Below are 13,991 nucleotides of genomic sequence, written 5' to 3' on the forward strand. Positions count from 1 at the left end.
GTTTGATAGTGCTGTGCACACTCTATAGCCAGTTTTTTCTAAAATGGGCATTGGATTTTAGTGTAGAGGGATGTCATGACTTTCTCTTATTTTAAATTCAGTCAGTGTGAAATTTATACTTACTATCCAGCAAAATTTTTAGGGAGGAGTAATGTTTTTTACAGCTAAAATGCAGCAATTCACACAGCTCCTTTTGTCCTCTCATCATTACAGTGAGGCACCTCTAACTTTTAATCTCATGATGTATTCATTATCTACCCCTAGTAAAGTCTGTGTCTGCTTTCATCCTGTGTCTATTACATATATATTTGTAGAGGTCTTGAAAAATACTCGTTCTGGTTGTTGCTAGCTATTGATTCATGCTATTGATTCTGTCATGAAAGAAATACATCTGTCATTTCTTTAGGCAGTTTTAGCAGGTTATTACCTTCTTGCTTCCTCAGGTCTCAGTGGCCTTTGCTTCCACTTCGTCTGTTGTTCCCATGAACATCCTCACGCTGATCACTTAATAACTCTGTTTCTGGTCTCTCCGTGAAATAGAAAGAATATTTACCTACTGCCTTTTAAGTGTATTCAGAGCAAAATTTTTACTCTTTCTGGCAGTCTGTGTAAATACAGTATATTAGAAGTCTTGAGGTAACATCTAAATAAATTCTTTATGCAACACTGTAACACTGCTTATCCATTATGGTTTAGGAGCACACTTTCTTTTTCTCCTTTGTAATCTAAGGTTTTTTTCCCTGTTTTAACTGTACGCTTAAGTGTAACTCAGAAATGTTGCACCTTAGAATTGACTTCCTTAAAATGTGGACTCTTTTTTTTTTTTTTTTTAGGGAGTAACAGGTGCTTTGGCAGTTTTGATGAAAGATGCAATTAAGCCCACACTAATGCAGACATTAGAGGTGAGTATGGCTTACGATGCCTGCCCTTCTCCGGCTTTCGAATTCCATATTGTGCTTGTTGTGCTTCTCTCCAGTGACTGCACTTAACTTTCAAGATTCAAGCCAGGGTCAAATCCATAAAGGCATTTTAGCAAATGTTCATTTGTGTATGTTAACTAATCAACTCTGTCTGCATTTATACCTTTTTGGTGTTGTTTTTCCTTTCTTTGAGACTCTGGCTTTAGTCATAATTTTGCCTAGTGTTGCAAACAAGCTGCAATGCACTGTTGAACTGCTTCTGAGCACGCTGGAAGGCAGGTTGGGCTTCCAAGTAATAGATTTTCTTCTGTTTCCCATCTTGCTCTTCTAGGGAAGTTTCCTTTTTATGTATTTCCTTTATATGTATGTTCCCATGGTGATTCCCACAGCCCAGCATTTTGAGTGGAAAGTAGATGCTTCGCTGAGGCATTCTATTATTATAGTTTGTGCCGTTCAGAAACACAGGAGGGTCCTTTTGCCTGTTTACACTTTTTCAAAAGACAGCTCCCAGCCACCCTATCTTGCCATAGTGCCTTCAGGGACTAAATGAAGCTTTGCTGGCCTATGAGAGGAATGTTTTACACTTACCCTAGTGAGCTTTCTTCCAGCAGCTCAAAGAATGCAGAATTAGTACAACCTAACTTTGTGTCTGGGCAGTCTAGTATTGCCTTTTCAGTAGTAAGCTGAATGATGAGCAATATTCATGCGGAGAGGGAGGAAGAAAAATGGGGAAATAATGAAGCAGTTTTGGAAACAAATGCATTTGGAGAAAAATTAATGTATATTATTGAAAGTTTGACCATCAAAATTACACAGCTGGAATATTTCACAACAGTTCCTGGTATGGTGAAAAGTTGAAGAATGTAGAAAGATACCAGTGCAATCCCCGATTGGTAAAAATGTCTCATTTTCTACAGCATGTCAGTGATAACTACCTTTTTGCTTTTGCGTTTGGATGGGGACAACTTCCTACTCTCACGGAATATTAGAAGAATAGAATTAAATCTATGTTGTTTTACTATACCTATCTTAATTATTTTCTCCTGCAAAGAACATCCATTCTTTCATGTGGCTGTATGAAGAATATATGTGTGTGTCAGAATTTAATGTAACATCCAATAGCAGAAACTGGAGGTCACGTAGGATCAAGAATGTCACGGCCAGAACTGTGTATTAAATCACCACTTGGATAACATTGTGTGCGTTAAGCATCAGTGACAAGGTAGCTTTGATTCTGAGTGTTTAGTCTGCGTCACTCTATTTGCACTTCGCATATCTGTTAGAAAATAATGTGGTTTTGTTGTAGTGTTCTAAAAGACAATTATAAATGTCAGAAGAGTTTCTTTTGATCGATAGGCATTTGGTTCTGGGACTTGCATGCTTTTTTTTTCCACTGCATTTCTTTATATTCACATGTCTATGCAATAAAATTCCTGCCTTTTATGTGGTATTATTTTCTAGTCTAATCTATGCTATGGCTGAAACATCTGCCAACTTTCATCAAACACTGTTGCTTGTTAGGAGGACCCTGACCACAGTACCCGAGGATATTTTTCCCAAAAATTCTTCGTACAAAGTTACTTTTAAAATAGCAAACTAAAACAGCTGAGAAGACTGCTTCATGCTCCACTCCTGCCATGTGAGTCTCAAAGACGAACTTTTGTCACCCTTTGAATACCTGTTGGCTTGCTGGCTAATATGAGTCACCTGTCCAAGAACAGAAATCTCCAGCTTATCTGAATCTTTTCCAAGATAGTGCTGTGCTTTGACTGAGGTGTGCCTCTTGGACTGTGTCATCGCTCTTGTGTAGAGATGCAATGGCCTACTCTGTTACTGCCCATGCTGTTGTTGCTGTTCTTGAGCCTCAAGCTTGTGTCATATCCCATTTTGTGAATAAATACCTTTCATTATTTTTAATTATTCATGTTAATAGCTTTAAGAGATGCTTATTTTAATAGCTTCAGTTTTTCCAAAAAAAGGGAGGGAGGGGAACAAGGAAGATATTTTGCCCTGCACACTTGAATGTAGTGCAGTGATCTACCTGTGAGTTTAGAGTCCTCCAGCATGACAGATTTTAAGACAAGCTAATCCTAGCGTACTCTGAGGTAGTGGATGTAATAACGTCTCTTCTGCTATAGGGAATGAGATATTTCTCATGAGTATGTGAATTGGAAGTCTTTCTTCCCGCAAACCAGAAATGAGGAGAACTGAAGCCTAAATTACACTTGAAATAATCCTAATAAGTAGCATTCAAAAGAAGAGGGACCTCTTAAGTTTCCAAAGAGGCTACCAATAGTAATTGGGCAACATATCCTAATCCCTTCAGGGAGAACAAGTTCTTTACACTTTACAAGTGTAAAGACCTTTAGCAACAGCACCATGACTTGACAACAGTAACATCAGAAATGATCCTACAGCACACAGGTGGTGGAAAAACAGAATAATACAATTACAGAGAACACAAATGCGGGTCAGACTGTGCCATGGACCTGTAGTGTGAGTAGGGATGAAACTGTTCACCAAAGCAGGTCTTCCAGATCACTTTGGTATTGGGGAATGACAAAAAGACTGCCTGAGGAGGGGGAGAAGAAGATCTGGATGACTTCCAGTTGATACTGACAGTTAATTTGGCATAATTTGTAAGTGATAGTGTCTGGTTTTGCAGAGGTAGCTGCACTCCTGTGATCTGGCAAAGAGCCTGTAGATGGGCATTGTGTTAAGCTGTGGAGGTCTGAGGAGTTCCTTCTAAGGGCCTATGAAAGGGGAGAAGAACGACCTACTTGGTAGATTTGCACCAGCTTTATATGGGCATCTGCATACACTGGAGAAGAGGTTTAGAAGTTCATAAATCAAAAGTGACCAAATGCCAGTCCTGCGTGGAACTGAACTGGCAACTTGTGTCGGTGCTTTTTTTCATATGTGAATTGATGTGTGTGATTTAATTCGCTGGTTTTTAAAGAGGTTTCTTGGTGGGTTGATTTCCATCACAACCCTGCTACTCTGTCACCAGACATGCCACCTCAAGGTGTTAGTGATTGACAGTGTTTTATATGCAGGAATGACAGTAAAATCTCAAAATGGGAAACGTGGAGCACTCCACCTACAACAGATGTAGGCTTCAGTAGAACTTATATCCAGTGCTGTAGAATTGAGATGGCTTTGTTTGGAATGTACATAATGATTTCATAGTGTTTATCCATGTTTGTCATGACAGATTTGTTCCCTTGTGAATTGATCCTTTAATGTTTAGCATTTATTTATACCATGTGTAACAGAGCAGCTGCTCTATGGGACAACTCTTTGTAGTTGCAGGCTGGCTGCTCTGGGATGGTCTGCTCTTGTTACATTTAAAGTGCCACTAACAGTAAAGATGAGGGGAGGATGGTAATAAGTATTATAAACATCCTTCTAGCGGCCAGATAACTTCAGATATTTATTGACATTCAGGGTTTATTTTCTTTTACTAAAACTTGGATAATAAAATTTCCTGTACTGAAAACAGTCAGCAGAATGCATCCCTGTGCCACTGTTTGTTTCTCCATATAGTTTATTAACAGTGTAACGAAAATAAGTGGCACTCTGCCAAGTGGGATGCATGGGCTGACACAGAATTACTGAAGCTGGCCTGAGAAGAGATTGTTGTCCCTGTTCCAGGGTGTGCCTGAGGCTCCCGAGATCCTGCTGGAGTTCACTCCCTTCAGTACCTAGACTGTATTTTTCTTTCAGGATTACCCTTGTAAAAAGACTATTCACACAACTCTTCCTTTTCTTCTGGTGGATTTCAGAGCTCCAGGGGAGCATCTGTCCATGCCAGTGGTTTAGTAGTGTGTTTGGTTTTCAAGTTAGTGGCAGGGGGCCTCTTGACTACTGATATTCTGGATGTCGGACCCCACAATCCAAATTTCCTCCCCATCCGTGACGTGTGGATGAACTCTTGGAAGCACAATTGCACAGGGAATGTTGTGAAAGACCCTTCTGGCACCCTGTCTGCATATCTGCCACAGTATGGGATGGGCTGCCCTCTCACCATCCGTGTTTGTGCTTCCATGCATCGCATCTGCCCATGTGTGTGTTGGGCTCTAATGAGAACAGCCCTGTAGTTGCTTGCCACGAGAAATTAAGGGCTTGGAAGAGTAAAATTAAACTTAGTGAGTAATAAAACACAAATCAGAATAAACCCCATGGATTTCAATCTGGTAGCTGAAAACTGCAGTCTTATTTATTTGAATGCCAGAAGGGTAAATACTGGGTTAAAGTAAAAGTAAAACTTAAGGAAGTAAAACTTAAACTTAGGTTGCTGGAAGTGGTTTGCATTTTATTTTGTGTAAGTTATAAGCTCTTTGGGATAGGGGTAATCTTTTATTTTACACAGCACCTCCCATTAGATTGATGCCTAAATACTGTAAGAAGCTTTGAAGGTGTACATATTTCAAGTTAAATTTTTTGCATAAATATGTAAAACCCCAATTGATATTGCAGTATGTTGTCATTAGCAGATAGAAAACAAGGGAAAAAAATAAATCCCAAGTAAACACTATGAAGTCAGTGTGTTATGAGGATGATAATCTACATCATTCCTTTTGTTACAGGGCATGATTTCTGGTTTATTTATTTTTTCTGCTCCTGTTGCACTGTTTCTTCTCTAAGATGTATGAGGCAGAGTTGTCTTTGGATTGTAGCTTAATTGTCCATTTTTTGGAGAATATCCCCTGCCCATATGTATGCATATTCTCCTTTTTCCACTCTTGATTAAAAAAAATAAAAATCCCATTTTATTAGAACAAACCTGAAGTTTGATGTGCCAGTGGATAACAAGTTACTTGTCTTTGCTCTGAACAAAACAATTAATTATGTATAATTACTTCTAGAGGAAGCAATAAGAACAGATGCTTGTTGTTGGTATATTTTGTGTGATTTGTATTCAGTGTTACTGAAACACAAAAATGTTTCCCATAGTAGCAAGTATTTCACTACTGTAATCCAATTGTTCTGGTGTTTTATGGAAAACATGAAAATTTTTGTCTATGTAGGTTGTTTTCTTAAGACACTGGTGGAGGGGGGAACAACCAGCTTTTATTATATGGTTAATAGTTTCCAAGTTGTGGTTCATGGGGCTGTTGGATGTGGCCTGCAGCTGATCCGTGGAACACTGTCCTCCTTAATTGCTATTTCTGGTCAAAAATTGAGGAAGATTGCAAAGTAGCTTGCCTGAAATTTTGAGGGTTGGCAGTAGCTCCTACTACAGAATGTGTGAAGAACATTGATGGAGATAATCTGAAGTTGTCTGCTTAGCTTTTCTTTAACCAGCTGAGGAATTTTAAAAGCATTAACACAACAACGGGGATTTGTTTGCTTAAGTATTTTATAATAAGACAGCTGAAGTGACATCCTTCCATCTGATTGTATATTCTGACTTGGAGAAAAGATAGTGGTTAATATATCTCACCTAATCCTAATCCCTTTCTGTAGATGCTAATTTTCTAATTTCTCCTTTCCTTGTGATGCCTGCCAAAAAAGTAACAGGGAAGCTGAGATTTGCTTGCTATCTGACAAATTTCCCTATGCCATTACTTTGTTAACTCCTTGCCTATCCTTTTGCTTTTTTAGATTGCTCCCTGCTACAGAGTCTACTTTCCTTGTGTATTTATACAGTGTCTACCGTAGGGGAATTTGGCTCTGCACCCGGGGCTCCCAGGCACTTGGCCAGCAGTGGTGAATGCTTTTTCCATTGTATATCAGCATCCCGGCTGCACCCCAGCCATGTCCCTTCCTTTCTCCCTCTCCAGCTCCTTAGCCATTGACTCTGGTCCCTCATTGCTTCCACTGGCTACTTTGCCTGCACAGATATGCCAGTTACAGTCGATGAGGAAAACGGGAGCAGTAAGGGATGGAGCAGGGCAGGAGCTGGGCTCTATTTGTATACCGTCTGCAGCGATGCACTTAGTGCTGATTGTAGTACGTATGCCAGAATAACATGCTGCAACATTAAGGCAGTGGAAATATGAAACTTTAATAAAAGATTGGGCAAGAAGTTGTCTAAGTTACCTACAGGTTGCACTGCTGTCTGTTACCTTTCTGTGAATGAAGCAGGTTCTGATACCTAGGCCTCTCAGTGAATGGGTTCTCAAGCACCTGAGATGTACCTAACCCCCCCGAATTATCTAACAGTGCTTACTCGTTATATGTGCTTTTGATTTATATATAATCTTGATTAGTCTGCAAGAGTATTGAGCTTGTGTTCTTACCTATCCGTTAAATTAATGATACGTATTTTTTGTCATTCAGGGAACACCAGTATTTGTTCACGCTGGACCTTTTGCTAACATTGCACATGGAAATTCTTCTGTTTTGGCAGATAAAATTGCCCTTAAATTAGTTGGAGAGAAAGGATTTGTAGGTAAGTAATTATTTTGTTTATTATATTATGGTTTGTTGGTAAGTTGGCAAACAGTGATTTGAGTGAATGGGTAAAATAGCAATGAGAGGTAAGAATGCTACTTCATTTTATGCTAATATTAATAATAATCTTAAATAATCTTAAAGTGAATGTGTAAAAAACCCAAAGCACTTCTTCTCTCAACCTGCCCTTTGTCTCAAGTGTTCCTGTCACCGTGTTTGAGATTCCACAAGATGGCTGAACCAGTTAAATGACTGATTGCATTGAAAGAAGCGTCCTCTAGTTCCTTGTATTAGTATTCATCTGACTTCTCTTGATAGACAGACAGAAACCATTCCCTTTTCCTGCTGAATTATTTCTCTGCCAATTCAGCAAACTCAGCCAAATCGGGGTCAGGTGTCCCTGAGCCAGTGCAGAGGAACAGCAGAGAAAAGGTAGTAGAAAGAAGAGTAAGACTGCCTTATTTTGGTGGCAATGAGCCATTAGGTTGGTCCAGCTGCATTGTAAAACCTCACCATGAGGCCCTCATGTTCCCGTGAAAGCATGTAGGTGCATGGACTCTTTTTATATTAAGAATTCAGCCTGCACAAGCAACAATAGACACATAGAACTTACTGTTACAGTTGCAGGCAAAATAAACTTGTGGCTGTACGGTGAATTAGTTTTTATAAAAATTGTTGTGTCTGTTTAGAGTTAAAAAAATGAAAGGGGCAGTGCTACTTTGCAGTAGTAAACGCCTTTGCGCTGCTGCAGCCATTCCATTCTGTGTCCTGAACACCCAGGTTGGCTTATGCTAATCCTAAAGTTGAACTTTGAGTACCTGTGGAATAATGCTCTTGAAGAGGTGCAGTAATGTGAAACATGAGGTTTCTTATGCTAGCGCCCTTAAACTAGCAGAGAAACATGTATATGCTTATGTCATACCTACATATTGCTGTAAATTACATGAAGAGAACCAAATTACTTGAAAGTACTGTTTCTATTTAAATTCATTGGTAATCATAGAAAGGATGGGGGAGTTGTTTGCATTATTATAGAATGTATATACTTTTTATTATTATACGAATCAACCTATATATTTACAGATAGAGAATAGAAAGGTTTCTTATACAAAGTTGTTGACTAGTGAACAAGAAGCTAGAGGGATATCTTCTTACAGAAATCTTAAGTAACAAAAATTAATACCAATAAAAAATAAAGGATGGAAACCTGTTGTAGATCATACTGACTTTGAAAAAAAACCTAAAGAAATACGTCACTTTGGTATTCTCTGAATAAACACAAAAAGGTTGAACAGGTAGAAAGTCTATTTCTGTGTATTCCATTATCCTGAGGGCTTTCTTCTTTTTAAAGAATATTTATTGATTTTCTAATTTTTGCTTGTTCGTCTTTATAGAAGTAAGTTTCTGATCTCCCTAAGCATTCTGTGCCTAAAAGAAATGTTCTCCATCCTTCTTTTTTTTTAAATGGAGCAGTGCACACAATGATTTTTAGATCCTTGTTAGGGTATTATTAGCAACATTAGTTCCTAGAGTCAGTTTTGCTAACCTCTGCCCTTCTGATTTGATGTAATTTGCAAAGATTGTTGGACATTTGCATGTAATATTTTGTTAGCAAGAGCATTCTTGGGAAAAGTTTGACTCAGTATTCTTCTCTCACTTCCTATGTTTAGGTAGGAGTAGCTAGGGAAATGCTGACCTGTGTAAGAAAATAAAGCATTACAGTTAAGGTGGTGAAACATGAGGTTTTCAAGGTAGTCTGGGCATGTGTTGTGTGTTTGTGTTTCCTTTTTAAAATGCATGGTCATGTCAAGGAAAAGGGTTGTTTTCTCCAGTGTTACTGTTGAACAGCTAAAGGGTCTGTTCATTTCCCTCTAATAATCAAACATCCATTCAAAATAAGAACATTTTGCATTCTGAATAAATTTATTTAATGGTAGTAGAATCGGTATTTCATTAAGCCATGTTTGTTGTTATATAGCTTTGTGGAATGAAGAGCAAAAGCATTTAGGGTAGCTAACATTTTTCATAGGCTGGGTGAAGTGACTTTGTTTTTGCAGTGAGCAGTCTTTTCAAGTGGGAAGTCTGTTTTGTATCATCTGAATGGAAGTATGTTGGTGGCAGTCTTGAGTCTTGATCCAGGTTTTGGAGCCTGAAAAGTATCGGCTTGGATTTGGATTCCCCTCCATTCACTACTTCCCTCAGGCACTGAGGGCATATCCTTGCATTTCATGCTTTCTTTTGGTCTTATCCACCTGTTTGTCTTTAACACTCTTTTTTGCTTTGTTCGTCTTTGGCCCCAGTTTCTCTGTTGGGAGACAAAGCGGTGTAGCTGCAATAGAAGAAAACCTTTGTGTGTTGCCAGCTAAAGGCTCTTGTTCAGATTTTATTCTACAGAACACAAATCCCTGTGAAACTGGCTTCAAAATGAGACTGCCTTTGCTCTGCTGAGAAAAGAACTTCAGCGTGATTTTTAGATCCTTGTTAGATTATTAAAAGCAATAGTTCCTAGAGTGGCCTACTTAAACTTTGCAGGTAGTCACAAGCATAAAGGGTGTTTCTAATGGTTGTAATTACCATAAGCTTTATGGTTTAAAAAAATACATTGTTTCTGGTAGCTAATCAGAGCACATGGGCAGAGACTACAGGTAGCACTTGCTGGTTTATTAAATGCTGTCCTATCCTACCCTACACAACTGAAGTCTAAAATGACAGCTACAAAGTGTGCACCAGTCCACGTTGAGGTCACATCCATACAGGCAGAGAGCCCAGTGCCTTGTGAAGCTACACAGCAAAGCAGTTAGCAAGAAACTCCACCGCATTCTGCTTGGTGTGGTGTGTGCCTGAACCCTGTACGGCCGTTGAAACTTGGTGGGGAAAGCTGATCCTGTCGTTAATTCAGGCAGTAGGAGTGCAGGACACCTATGCTGCAGTTCTGTAACGAGCTGAACAAGTTTAGTTACTCACTCTTGCTAAAAGTAAAAATTTTCACTGCTCCACGTTTCTCTTTTGCTGCTGTTCTCGTGCAGTTCATCCTTTCCTCACATTGGATCTGGCACTCATTAGATTCTTGTATGAGTGATTGGAGTTCGTGTTTTGCCATGTAGGTGAGTTGCGTAAGCTCATGAAAGAGTCCAAGAGGTGCTGGAAATAGCGTAAGGTAAGTGGCAGAACTGCATGGCCAGGAGAGGCATTTCAGCGACCACGAGCCATGAGATTCGCTCTCAGCCTCGTGCAGCTGCATCCAAAGCAGGAACATAAGAAATCTGTGACAGGGTCTGCAATTCAATTAATTTCCTGTATAGTAGAATAAATATCTTAATGTACGTATGCTAGCTCACTCACTGTGAGATGGGATGATGATATATATAATATATATATTATTTATATATTTATTATTTTAATATATTATTTATTATTTTATTTTTTACTTAAGCCATAGTTATTTTAGAGCAGAACCTCCTGCTAAGTGTGTAGACAGTACTAAGGAGAATAGCATGGCCTGAGCTTGCACCACAGTTTCACAAATACAGATATTTTTTATTTTCTCTCCTGGCTTAAACAGCCTCCTTCCTCCAGCTGCTTGTTTCCAGTCCTGTGCAACCCCTCACTTGCCAGCACACCTGGTTATAGAGCCACAGGATAAACTAAACTGAAGAATTGGTCTTCATTGAAAACTACTACAACAAAAAAAATCCCTTTCCTTCCCCTCACAGACAGTGGCTGGGCAAATAGTTATATGTGCAACAGGGGGAAGATGAGATAATGCCACATAAGATGGTGTTTTTGCTGAAATGAATATTTATTATATTATAGCCTCATTTGGAGCTTTAAAGTGCCAGTAAAGCTACTGTGGATGCACTAGCTAATCAGACTGAGCCTGCATTGCCAGAGCAGCTAAGCCTGTCTCCTCTCTCAGCCTGTGCTCAACTGTTTTTGCATGACATCCCAGCAGAAACCTATTGCACTTTTTGTTGGCTTAGTTTTCTGCTGACTTAACACAGAAGCAGTTCAGCCCAGAGTCACAAAAACACCAGAGCTGGTGCAGGGGAGGGTGAGTTGGGACAGTCATCAGTGAAAAACCGATCTGTTGTGTAGATCCCACTGTTTGTGTGACCGTGTGCCATGGCCAAGGCAAAAAAAAATCCTCCCAAAATGTTCTTTTTAAATTTATTTTTAAACCTTACTTTTCTCTTTCTGGCCTGCAGTGCCTGTTTCTCAGTTTGCTCTGCAGCTGGAATTGCAACGTGCTGTGCCTTTTGAGTAGCGTCGGTTAACAACAATGTAGACAGTCTGATTTTAAAAAATATCTAAACAAAGTTTAACCATTGAGTCCAGTTGTGAACTCTCAGTAATTGAAGGCATTCCCTACTTCAGTTTCAGGTATCCAAGTGAATCACAGGCCCTCATTAAGTTCGAGATAGCCTAAGCCTTTTAGCTCAGCTTGTCCATTCCCTCTTCCCTGAGCCTTGTTGCTATGTACTGACAACTCAGTCTTTTTTGCTCTAATTTTGAGTTCTCTCGGTACGAGTTTTGCCACTGAACTTTTAGCGCAAAGTCTCGGCTAGCACTGGGTGGCGTGCACTTATTTGTCTTCTCAGCCTTTTACTGCTTCAAGCCTATTTCCCTGCAAATTCCCCCCGTCCTTGCTGTGAGCAGGCGTGGCCCATTGAGGATGGCTGCGCGGCGCAGGCAGCCCCTGCACCGGTGAGCGGTTCGTGCGCTGCACGGCAGCTGGGCTACGTGGGGCAGCTGTGCTGATGGTCCGGGAAGTATTGCCCTGTGGCACGCTGAACGTGCTGATCTTCGCAGTCGCCATCAGAGCTTTGCGGTCCCTCACATGTCTCTTTAGCCCCTCTGGCAGCAGCCTGAAGTCTGTTTCTGACATTTCATTTTCCTTTTGTATGAAAGGTTGCCTAAACTGGCCTGTTTAACCTATTCTATGTCACTTGCTTTTGGCTCAACTTAATCGTTAAACAGCAAGGACAGCTGACATCTTAGCAGTGGCAGGGAAAGGAGCTTGGGGTTTCGGCTGAGTCCTGTGCTATGACTGAGTGGGGAAATATGTCTTTATCTGTATTTAGGCAATCACTTCTGTTGGGTTTTTTGTTTTGTTTTGTGGTGTTAACCTTTTTAATTCCCCTTTTGTTCTTCATCACTGTCCTTTGATGTAGGAACGTCAAACTCGTGGCTGATCCACAGAAGCTGGTTAATACTGAAGGCCACACCTGGTGTAAATTGCAACTGAAGTTTTTACTGGCAGCCCTGAGGATAAATTTGCCACTTCTGTGGCAATTTTGCACAAATTTCTCCTTGTGCTTGTGTTCTTATTTCATGGTTCAGGGGAATGTATTTTGATTTACTGGAAGTCCTCTTCTGAAATGACCTCTGTGCCTCATCTTTCTTTCCTCCATAGTTTCCCACCATTACTTTGAGGAAGATTTTCATTGTTTCAGAAATGTCCTGGCAGTTTTTGCAAACAAGAACATTAACCAGGTTTCTGGATGTCTAGGTTAGAGTGATTGCCTTAAGTGAACAAAGAACTGTTGTATTTGTTTCTCTGACAGCAGAAGTCCTGTGTCTGGACCAACACAATGTGTGGTGTTTATGTAAAACACTTGATTTTAACTCCAAAGATTACGCTATTTAAGGAGGCAAGAGTTCTTGATAATATTTTGCCACATAAGATGCTGCAGTATAGGAAAGAAACATTTCACAAAACAGCCTTGGGTGCTCTTAAACACACACACACACACACACACTTCTCAAGGATTTGTGAAATAGTGTATGGGTTCAACCACACTGTAACTGCTGCCAGTTAAGAGTCTCTGTCATAAGCACTGTGTGTATGCAGAACAAAAAATAAAGTCCTTGTCCTAGAAAGACTTGCTGGTTACTCAAAGGGCAAGAGGTGACAAGTGCCTACTGACAGGCAGCTGGCAAAGCACAGGAAAAGGTGCCTTTATCACAGTAGTATTGCCATCCTGCTCACCCAGCAGTTTTCTTTTTTTTGTGATAGTTTCCAAGGGGGAAAAAAATTTTTGGTGTATTTTGCAAGTAGACAAATAGTGAGAGGTTCTGTAGGTTTCAGGAGGCACTTCTCATGCCAGGGAGAGCAGAGGAAGGAGTGCAAAGAAACATCAATGAGATGGAATTTATTGCTGATGTCTCACTAGGGACAAAGGTTTGCTTAGAGACGTGCCTTGAATTGCACCCAGAAATGGAGGGGACTAGACTACAGAACCCATACTAACTTGTCACCCTTCAGGCATGCATGCCATGAGGGCAGAGTGTTTTGCAATCCTTGTTTACTCCTGTGGGCACGTATGCAGGCAGCCTTGCTAAGAAGGGAGAGGAGATATCAATAAACCAAAAAAAGGACAGGGAAATTTTGGTAACTTTATCAACACAGAATGCAGGTAGTCACTCCCTGTGATGAGTCTGGTACTTGGCTCAAGAAGAGGTAATCATTTAAACATCGTTAGGGCTTCTTACATCACATCTCTCTGCTGCTTATTCCTCCTCTTGTGTTGGCTTAAAGCAACAAAATACCTTGTAAAACTCCCAAGTTCCTTTTCTGCATCAGTCAGATTGTTTCTTAATACTCTGTTAAGGTGAATAGAAAGGATGAACTATTAGGTTTTTTAGTCAGTGAATACAAGCTGCCCAAGAGGT

General features: G+C 40.1%; 1 protein-coding gene across 1 annotated transcript in view; it reads left to right on the forward strand.

Annotated features, from left to right (window-relative positions):
• The window catches only part of MTHFD1L (methylenetetrahydrofolate dehydrogenase (NADP+ dependent) 1 like), a 159,746-nt gene that overhangs the window by 59,315 nt on the left and 86,440 nt on the right, over nucleotides 1–13,991 (forward strand). The window contains exons 19-20 of the mRNA XM_050893993.1: nucleotides 834–902; nucleotides 7,206–7,317. Of these exons, the coding sequence (XP_050749950.1) occupies nucleotides 834–902; nucleotides 7,206–7,317 (181 nt within the window). The remainder of the gene's footprint in view (nucleotides 1–833; nucleotides 903–7,205; nucleotides 7,318–13,991) is intronic.

Source organism: Gymnogyps californianus, chromosome 3, assembly GCF_018139145.2.
Source record: "Gymnogyps californianus isolate 813 chromosome 3, ASM1813914v2, whole genome shotgun sequence".
Taxonomy (NCBI): Eukaryota; Metazoa; Chordata; class Aves; order Accipitriformes; family Cathartidae; genus Gymnogyps; species Gymnogyps californianus.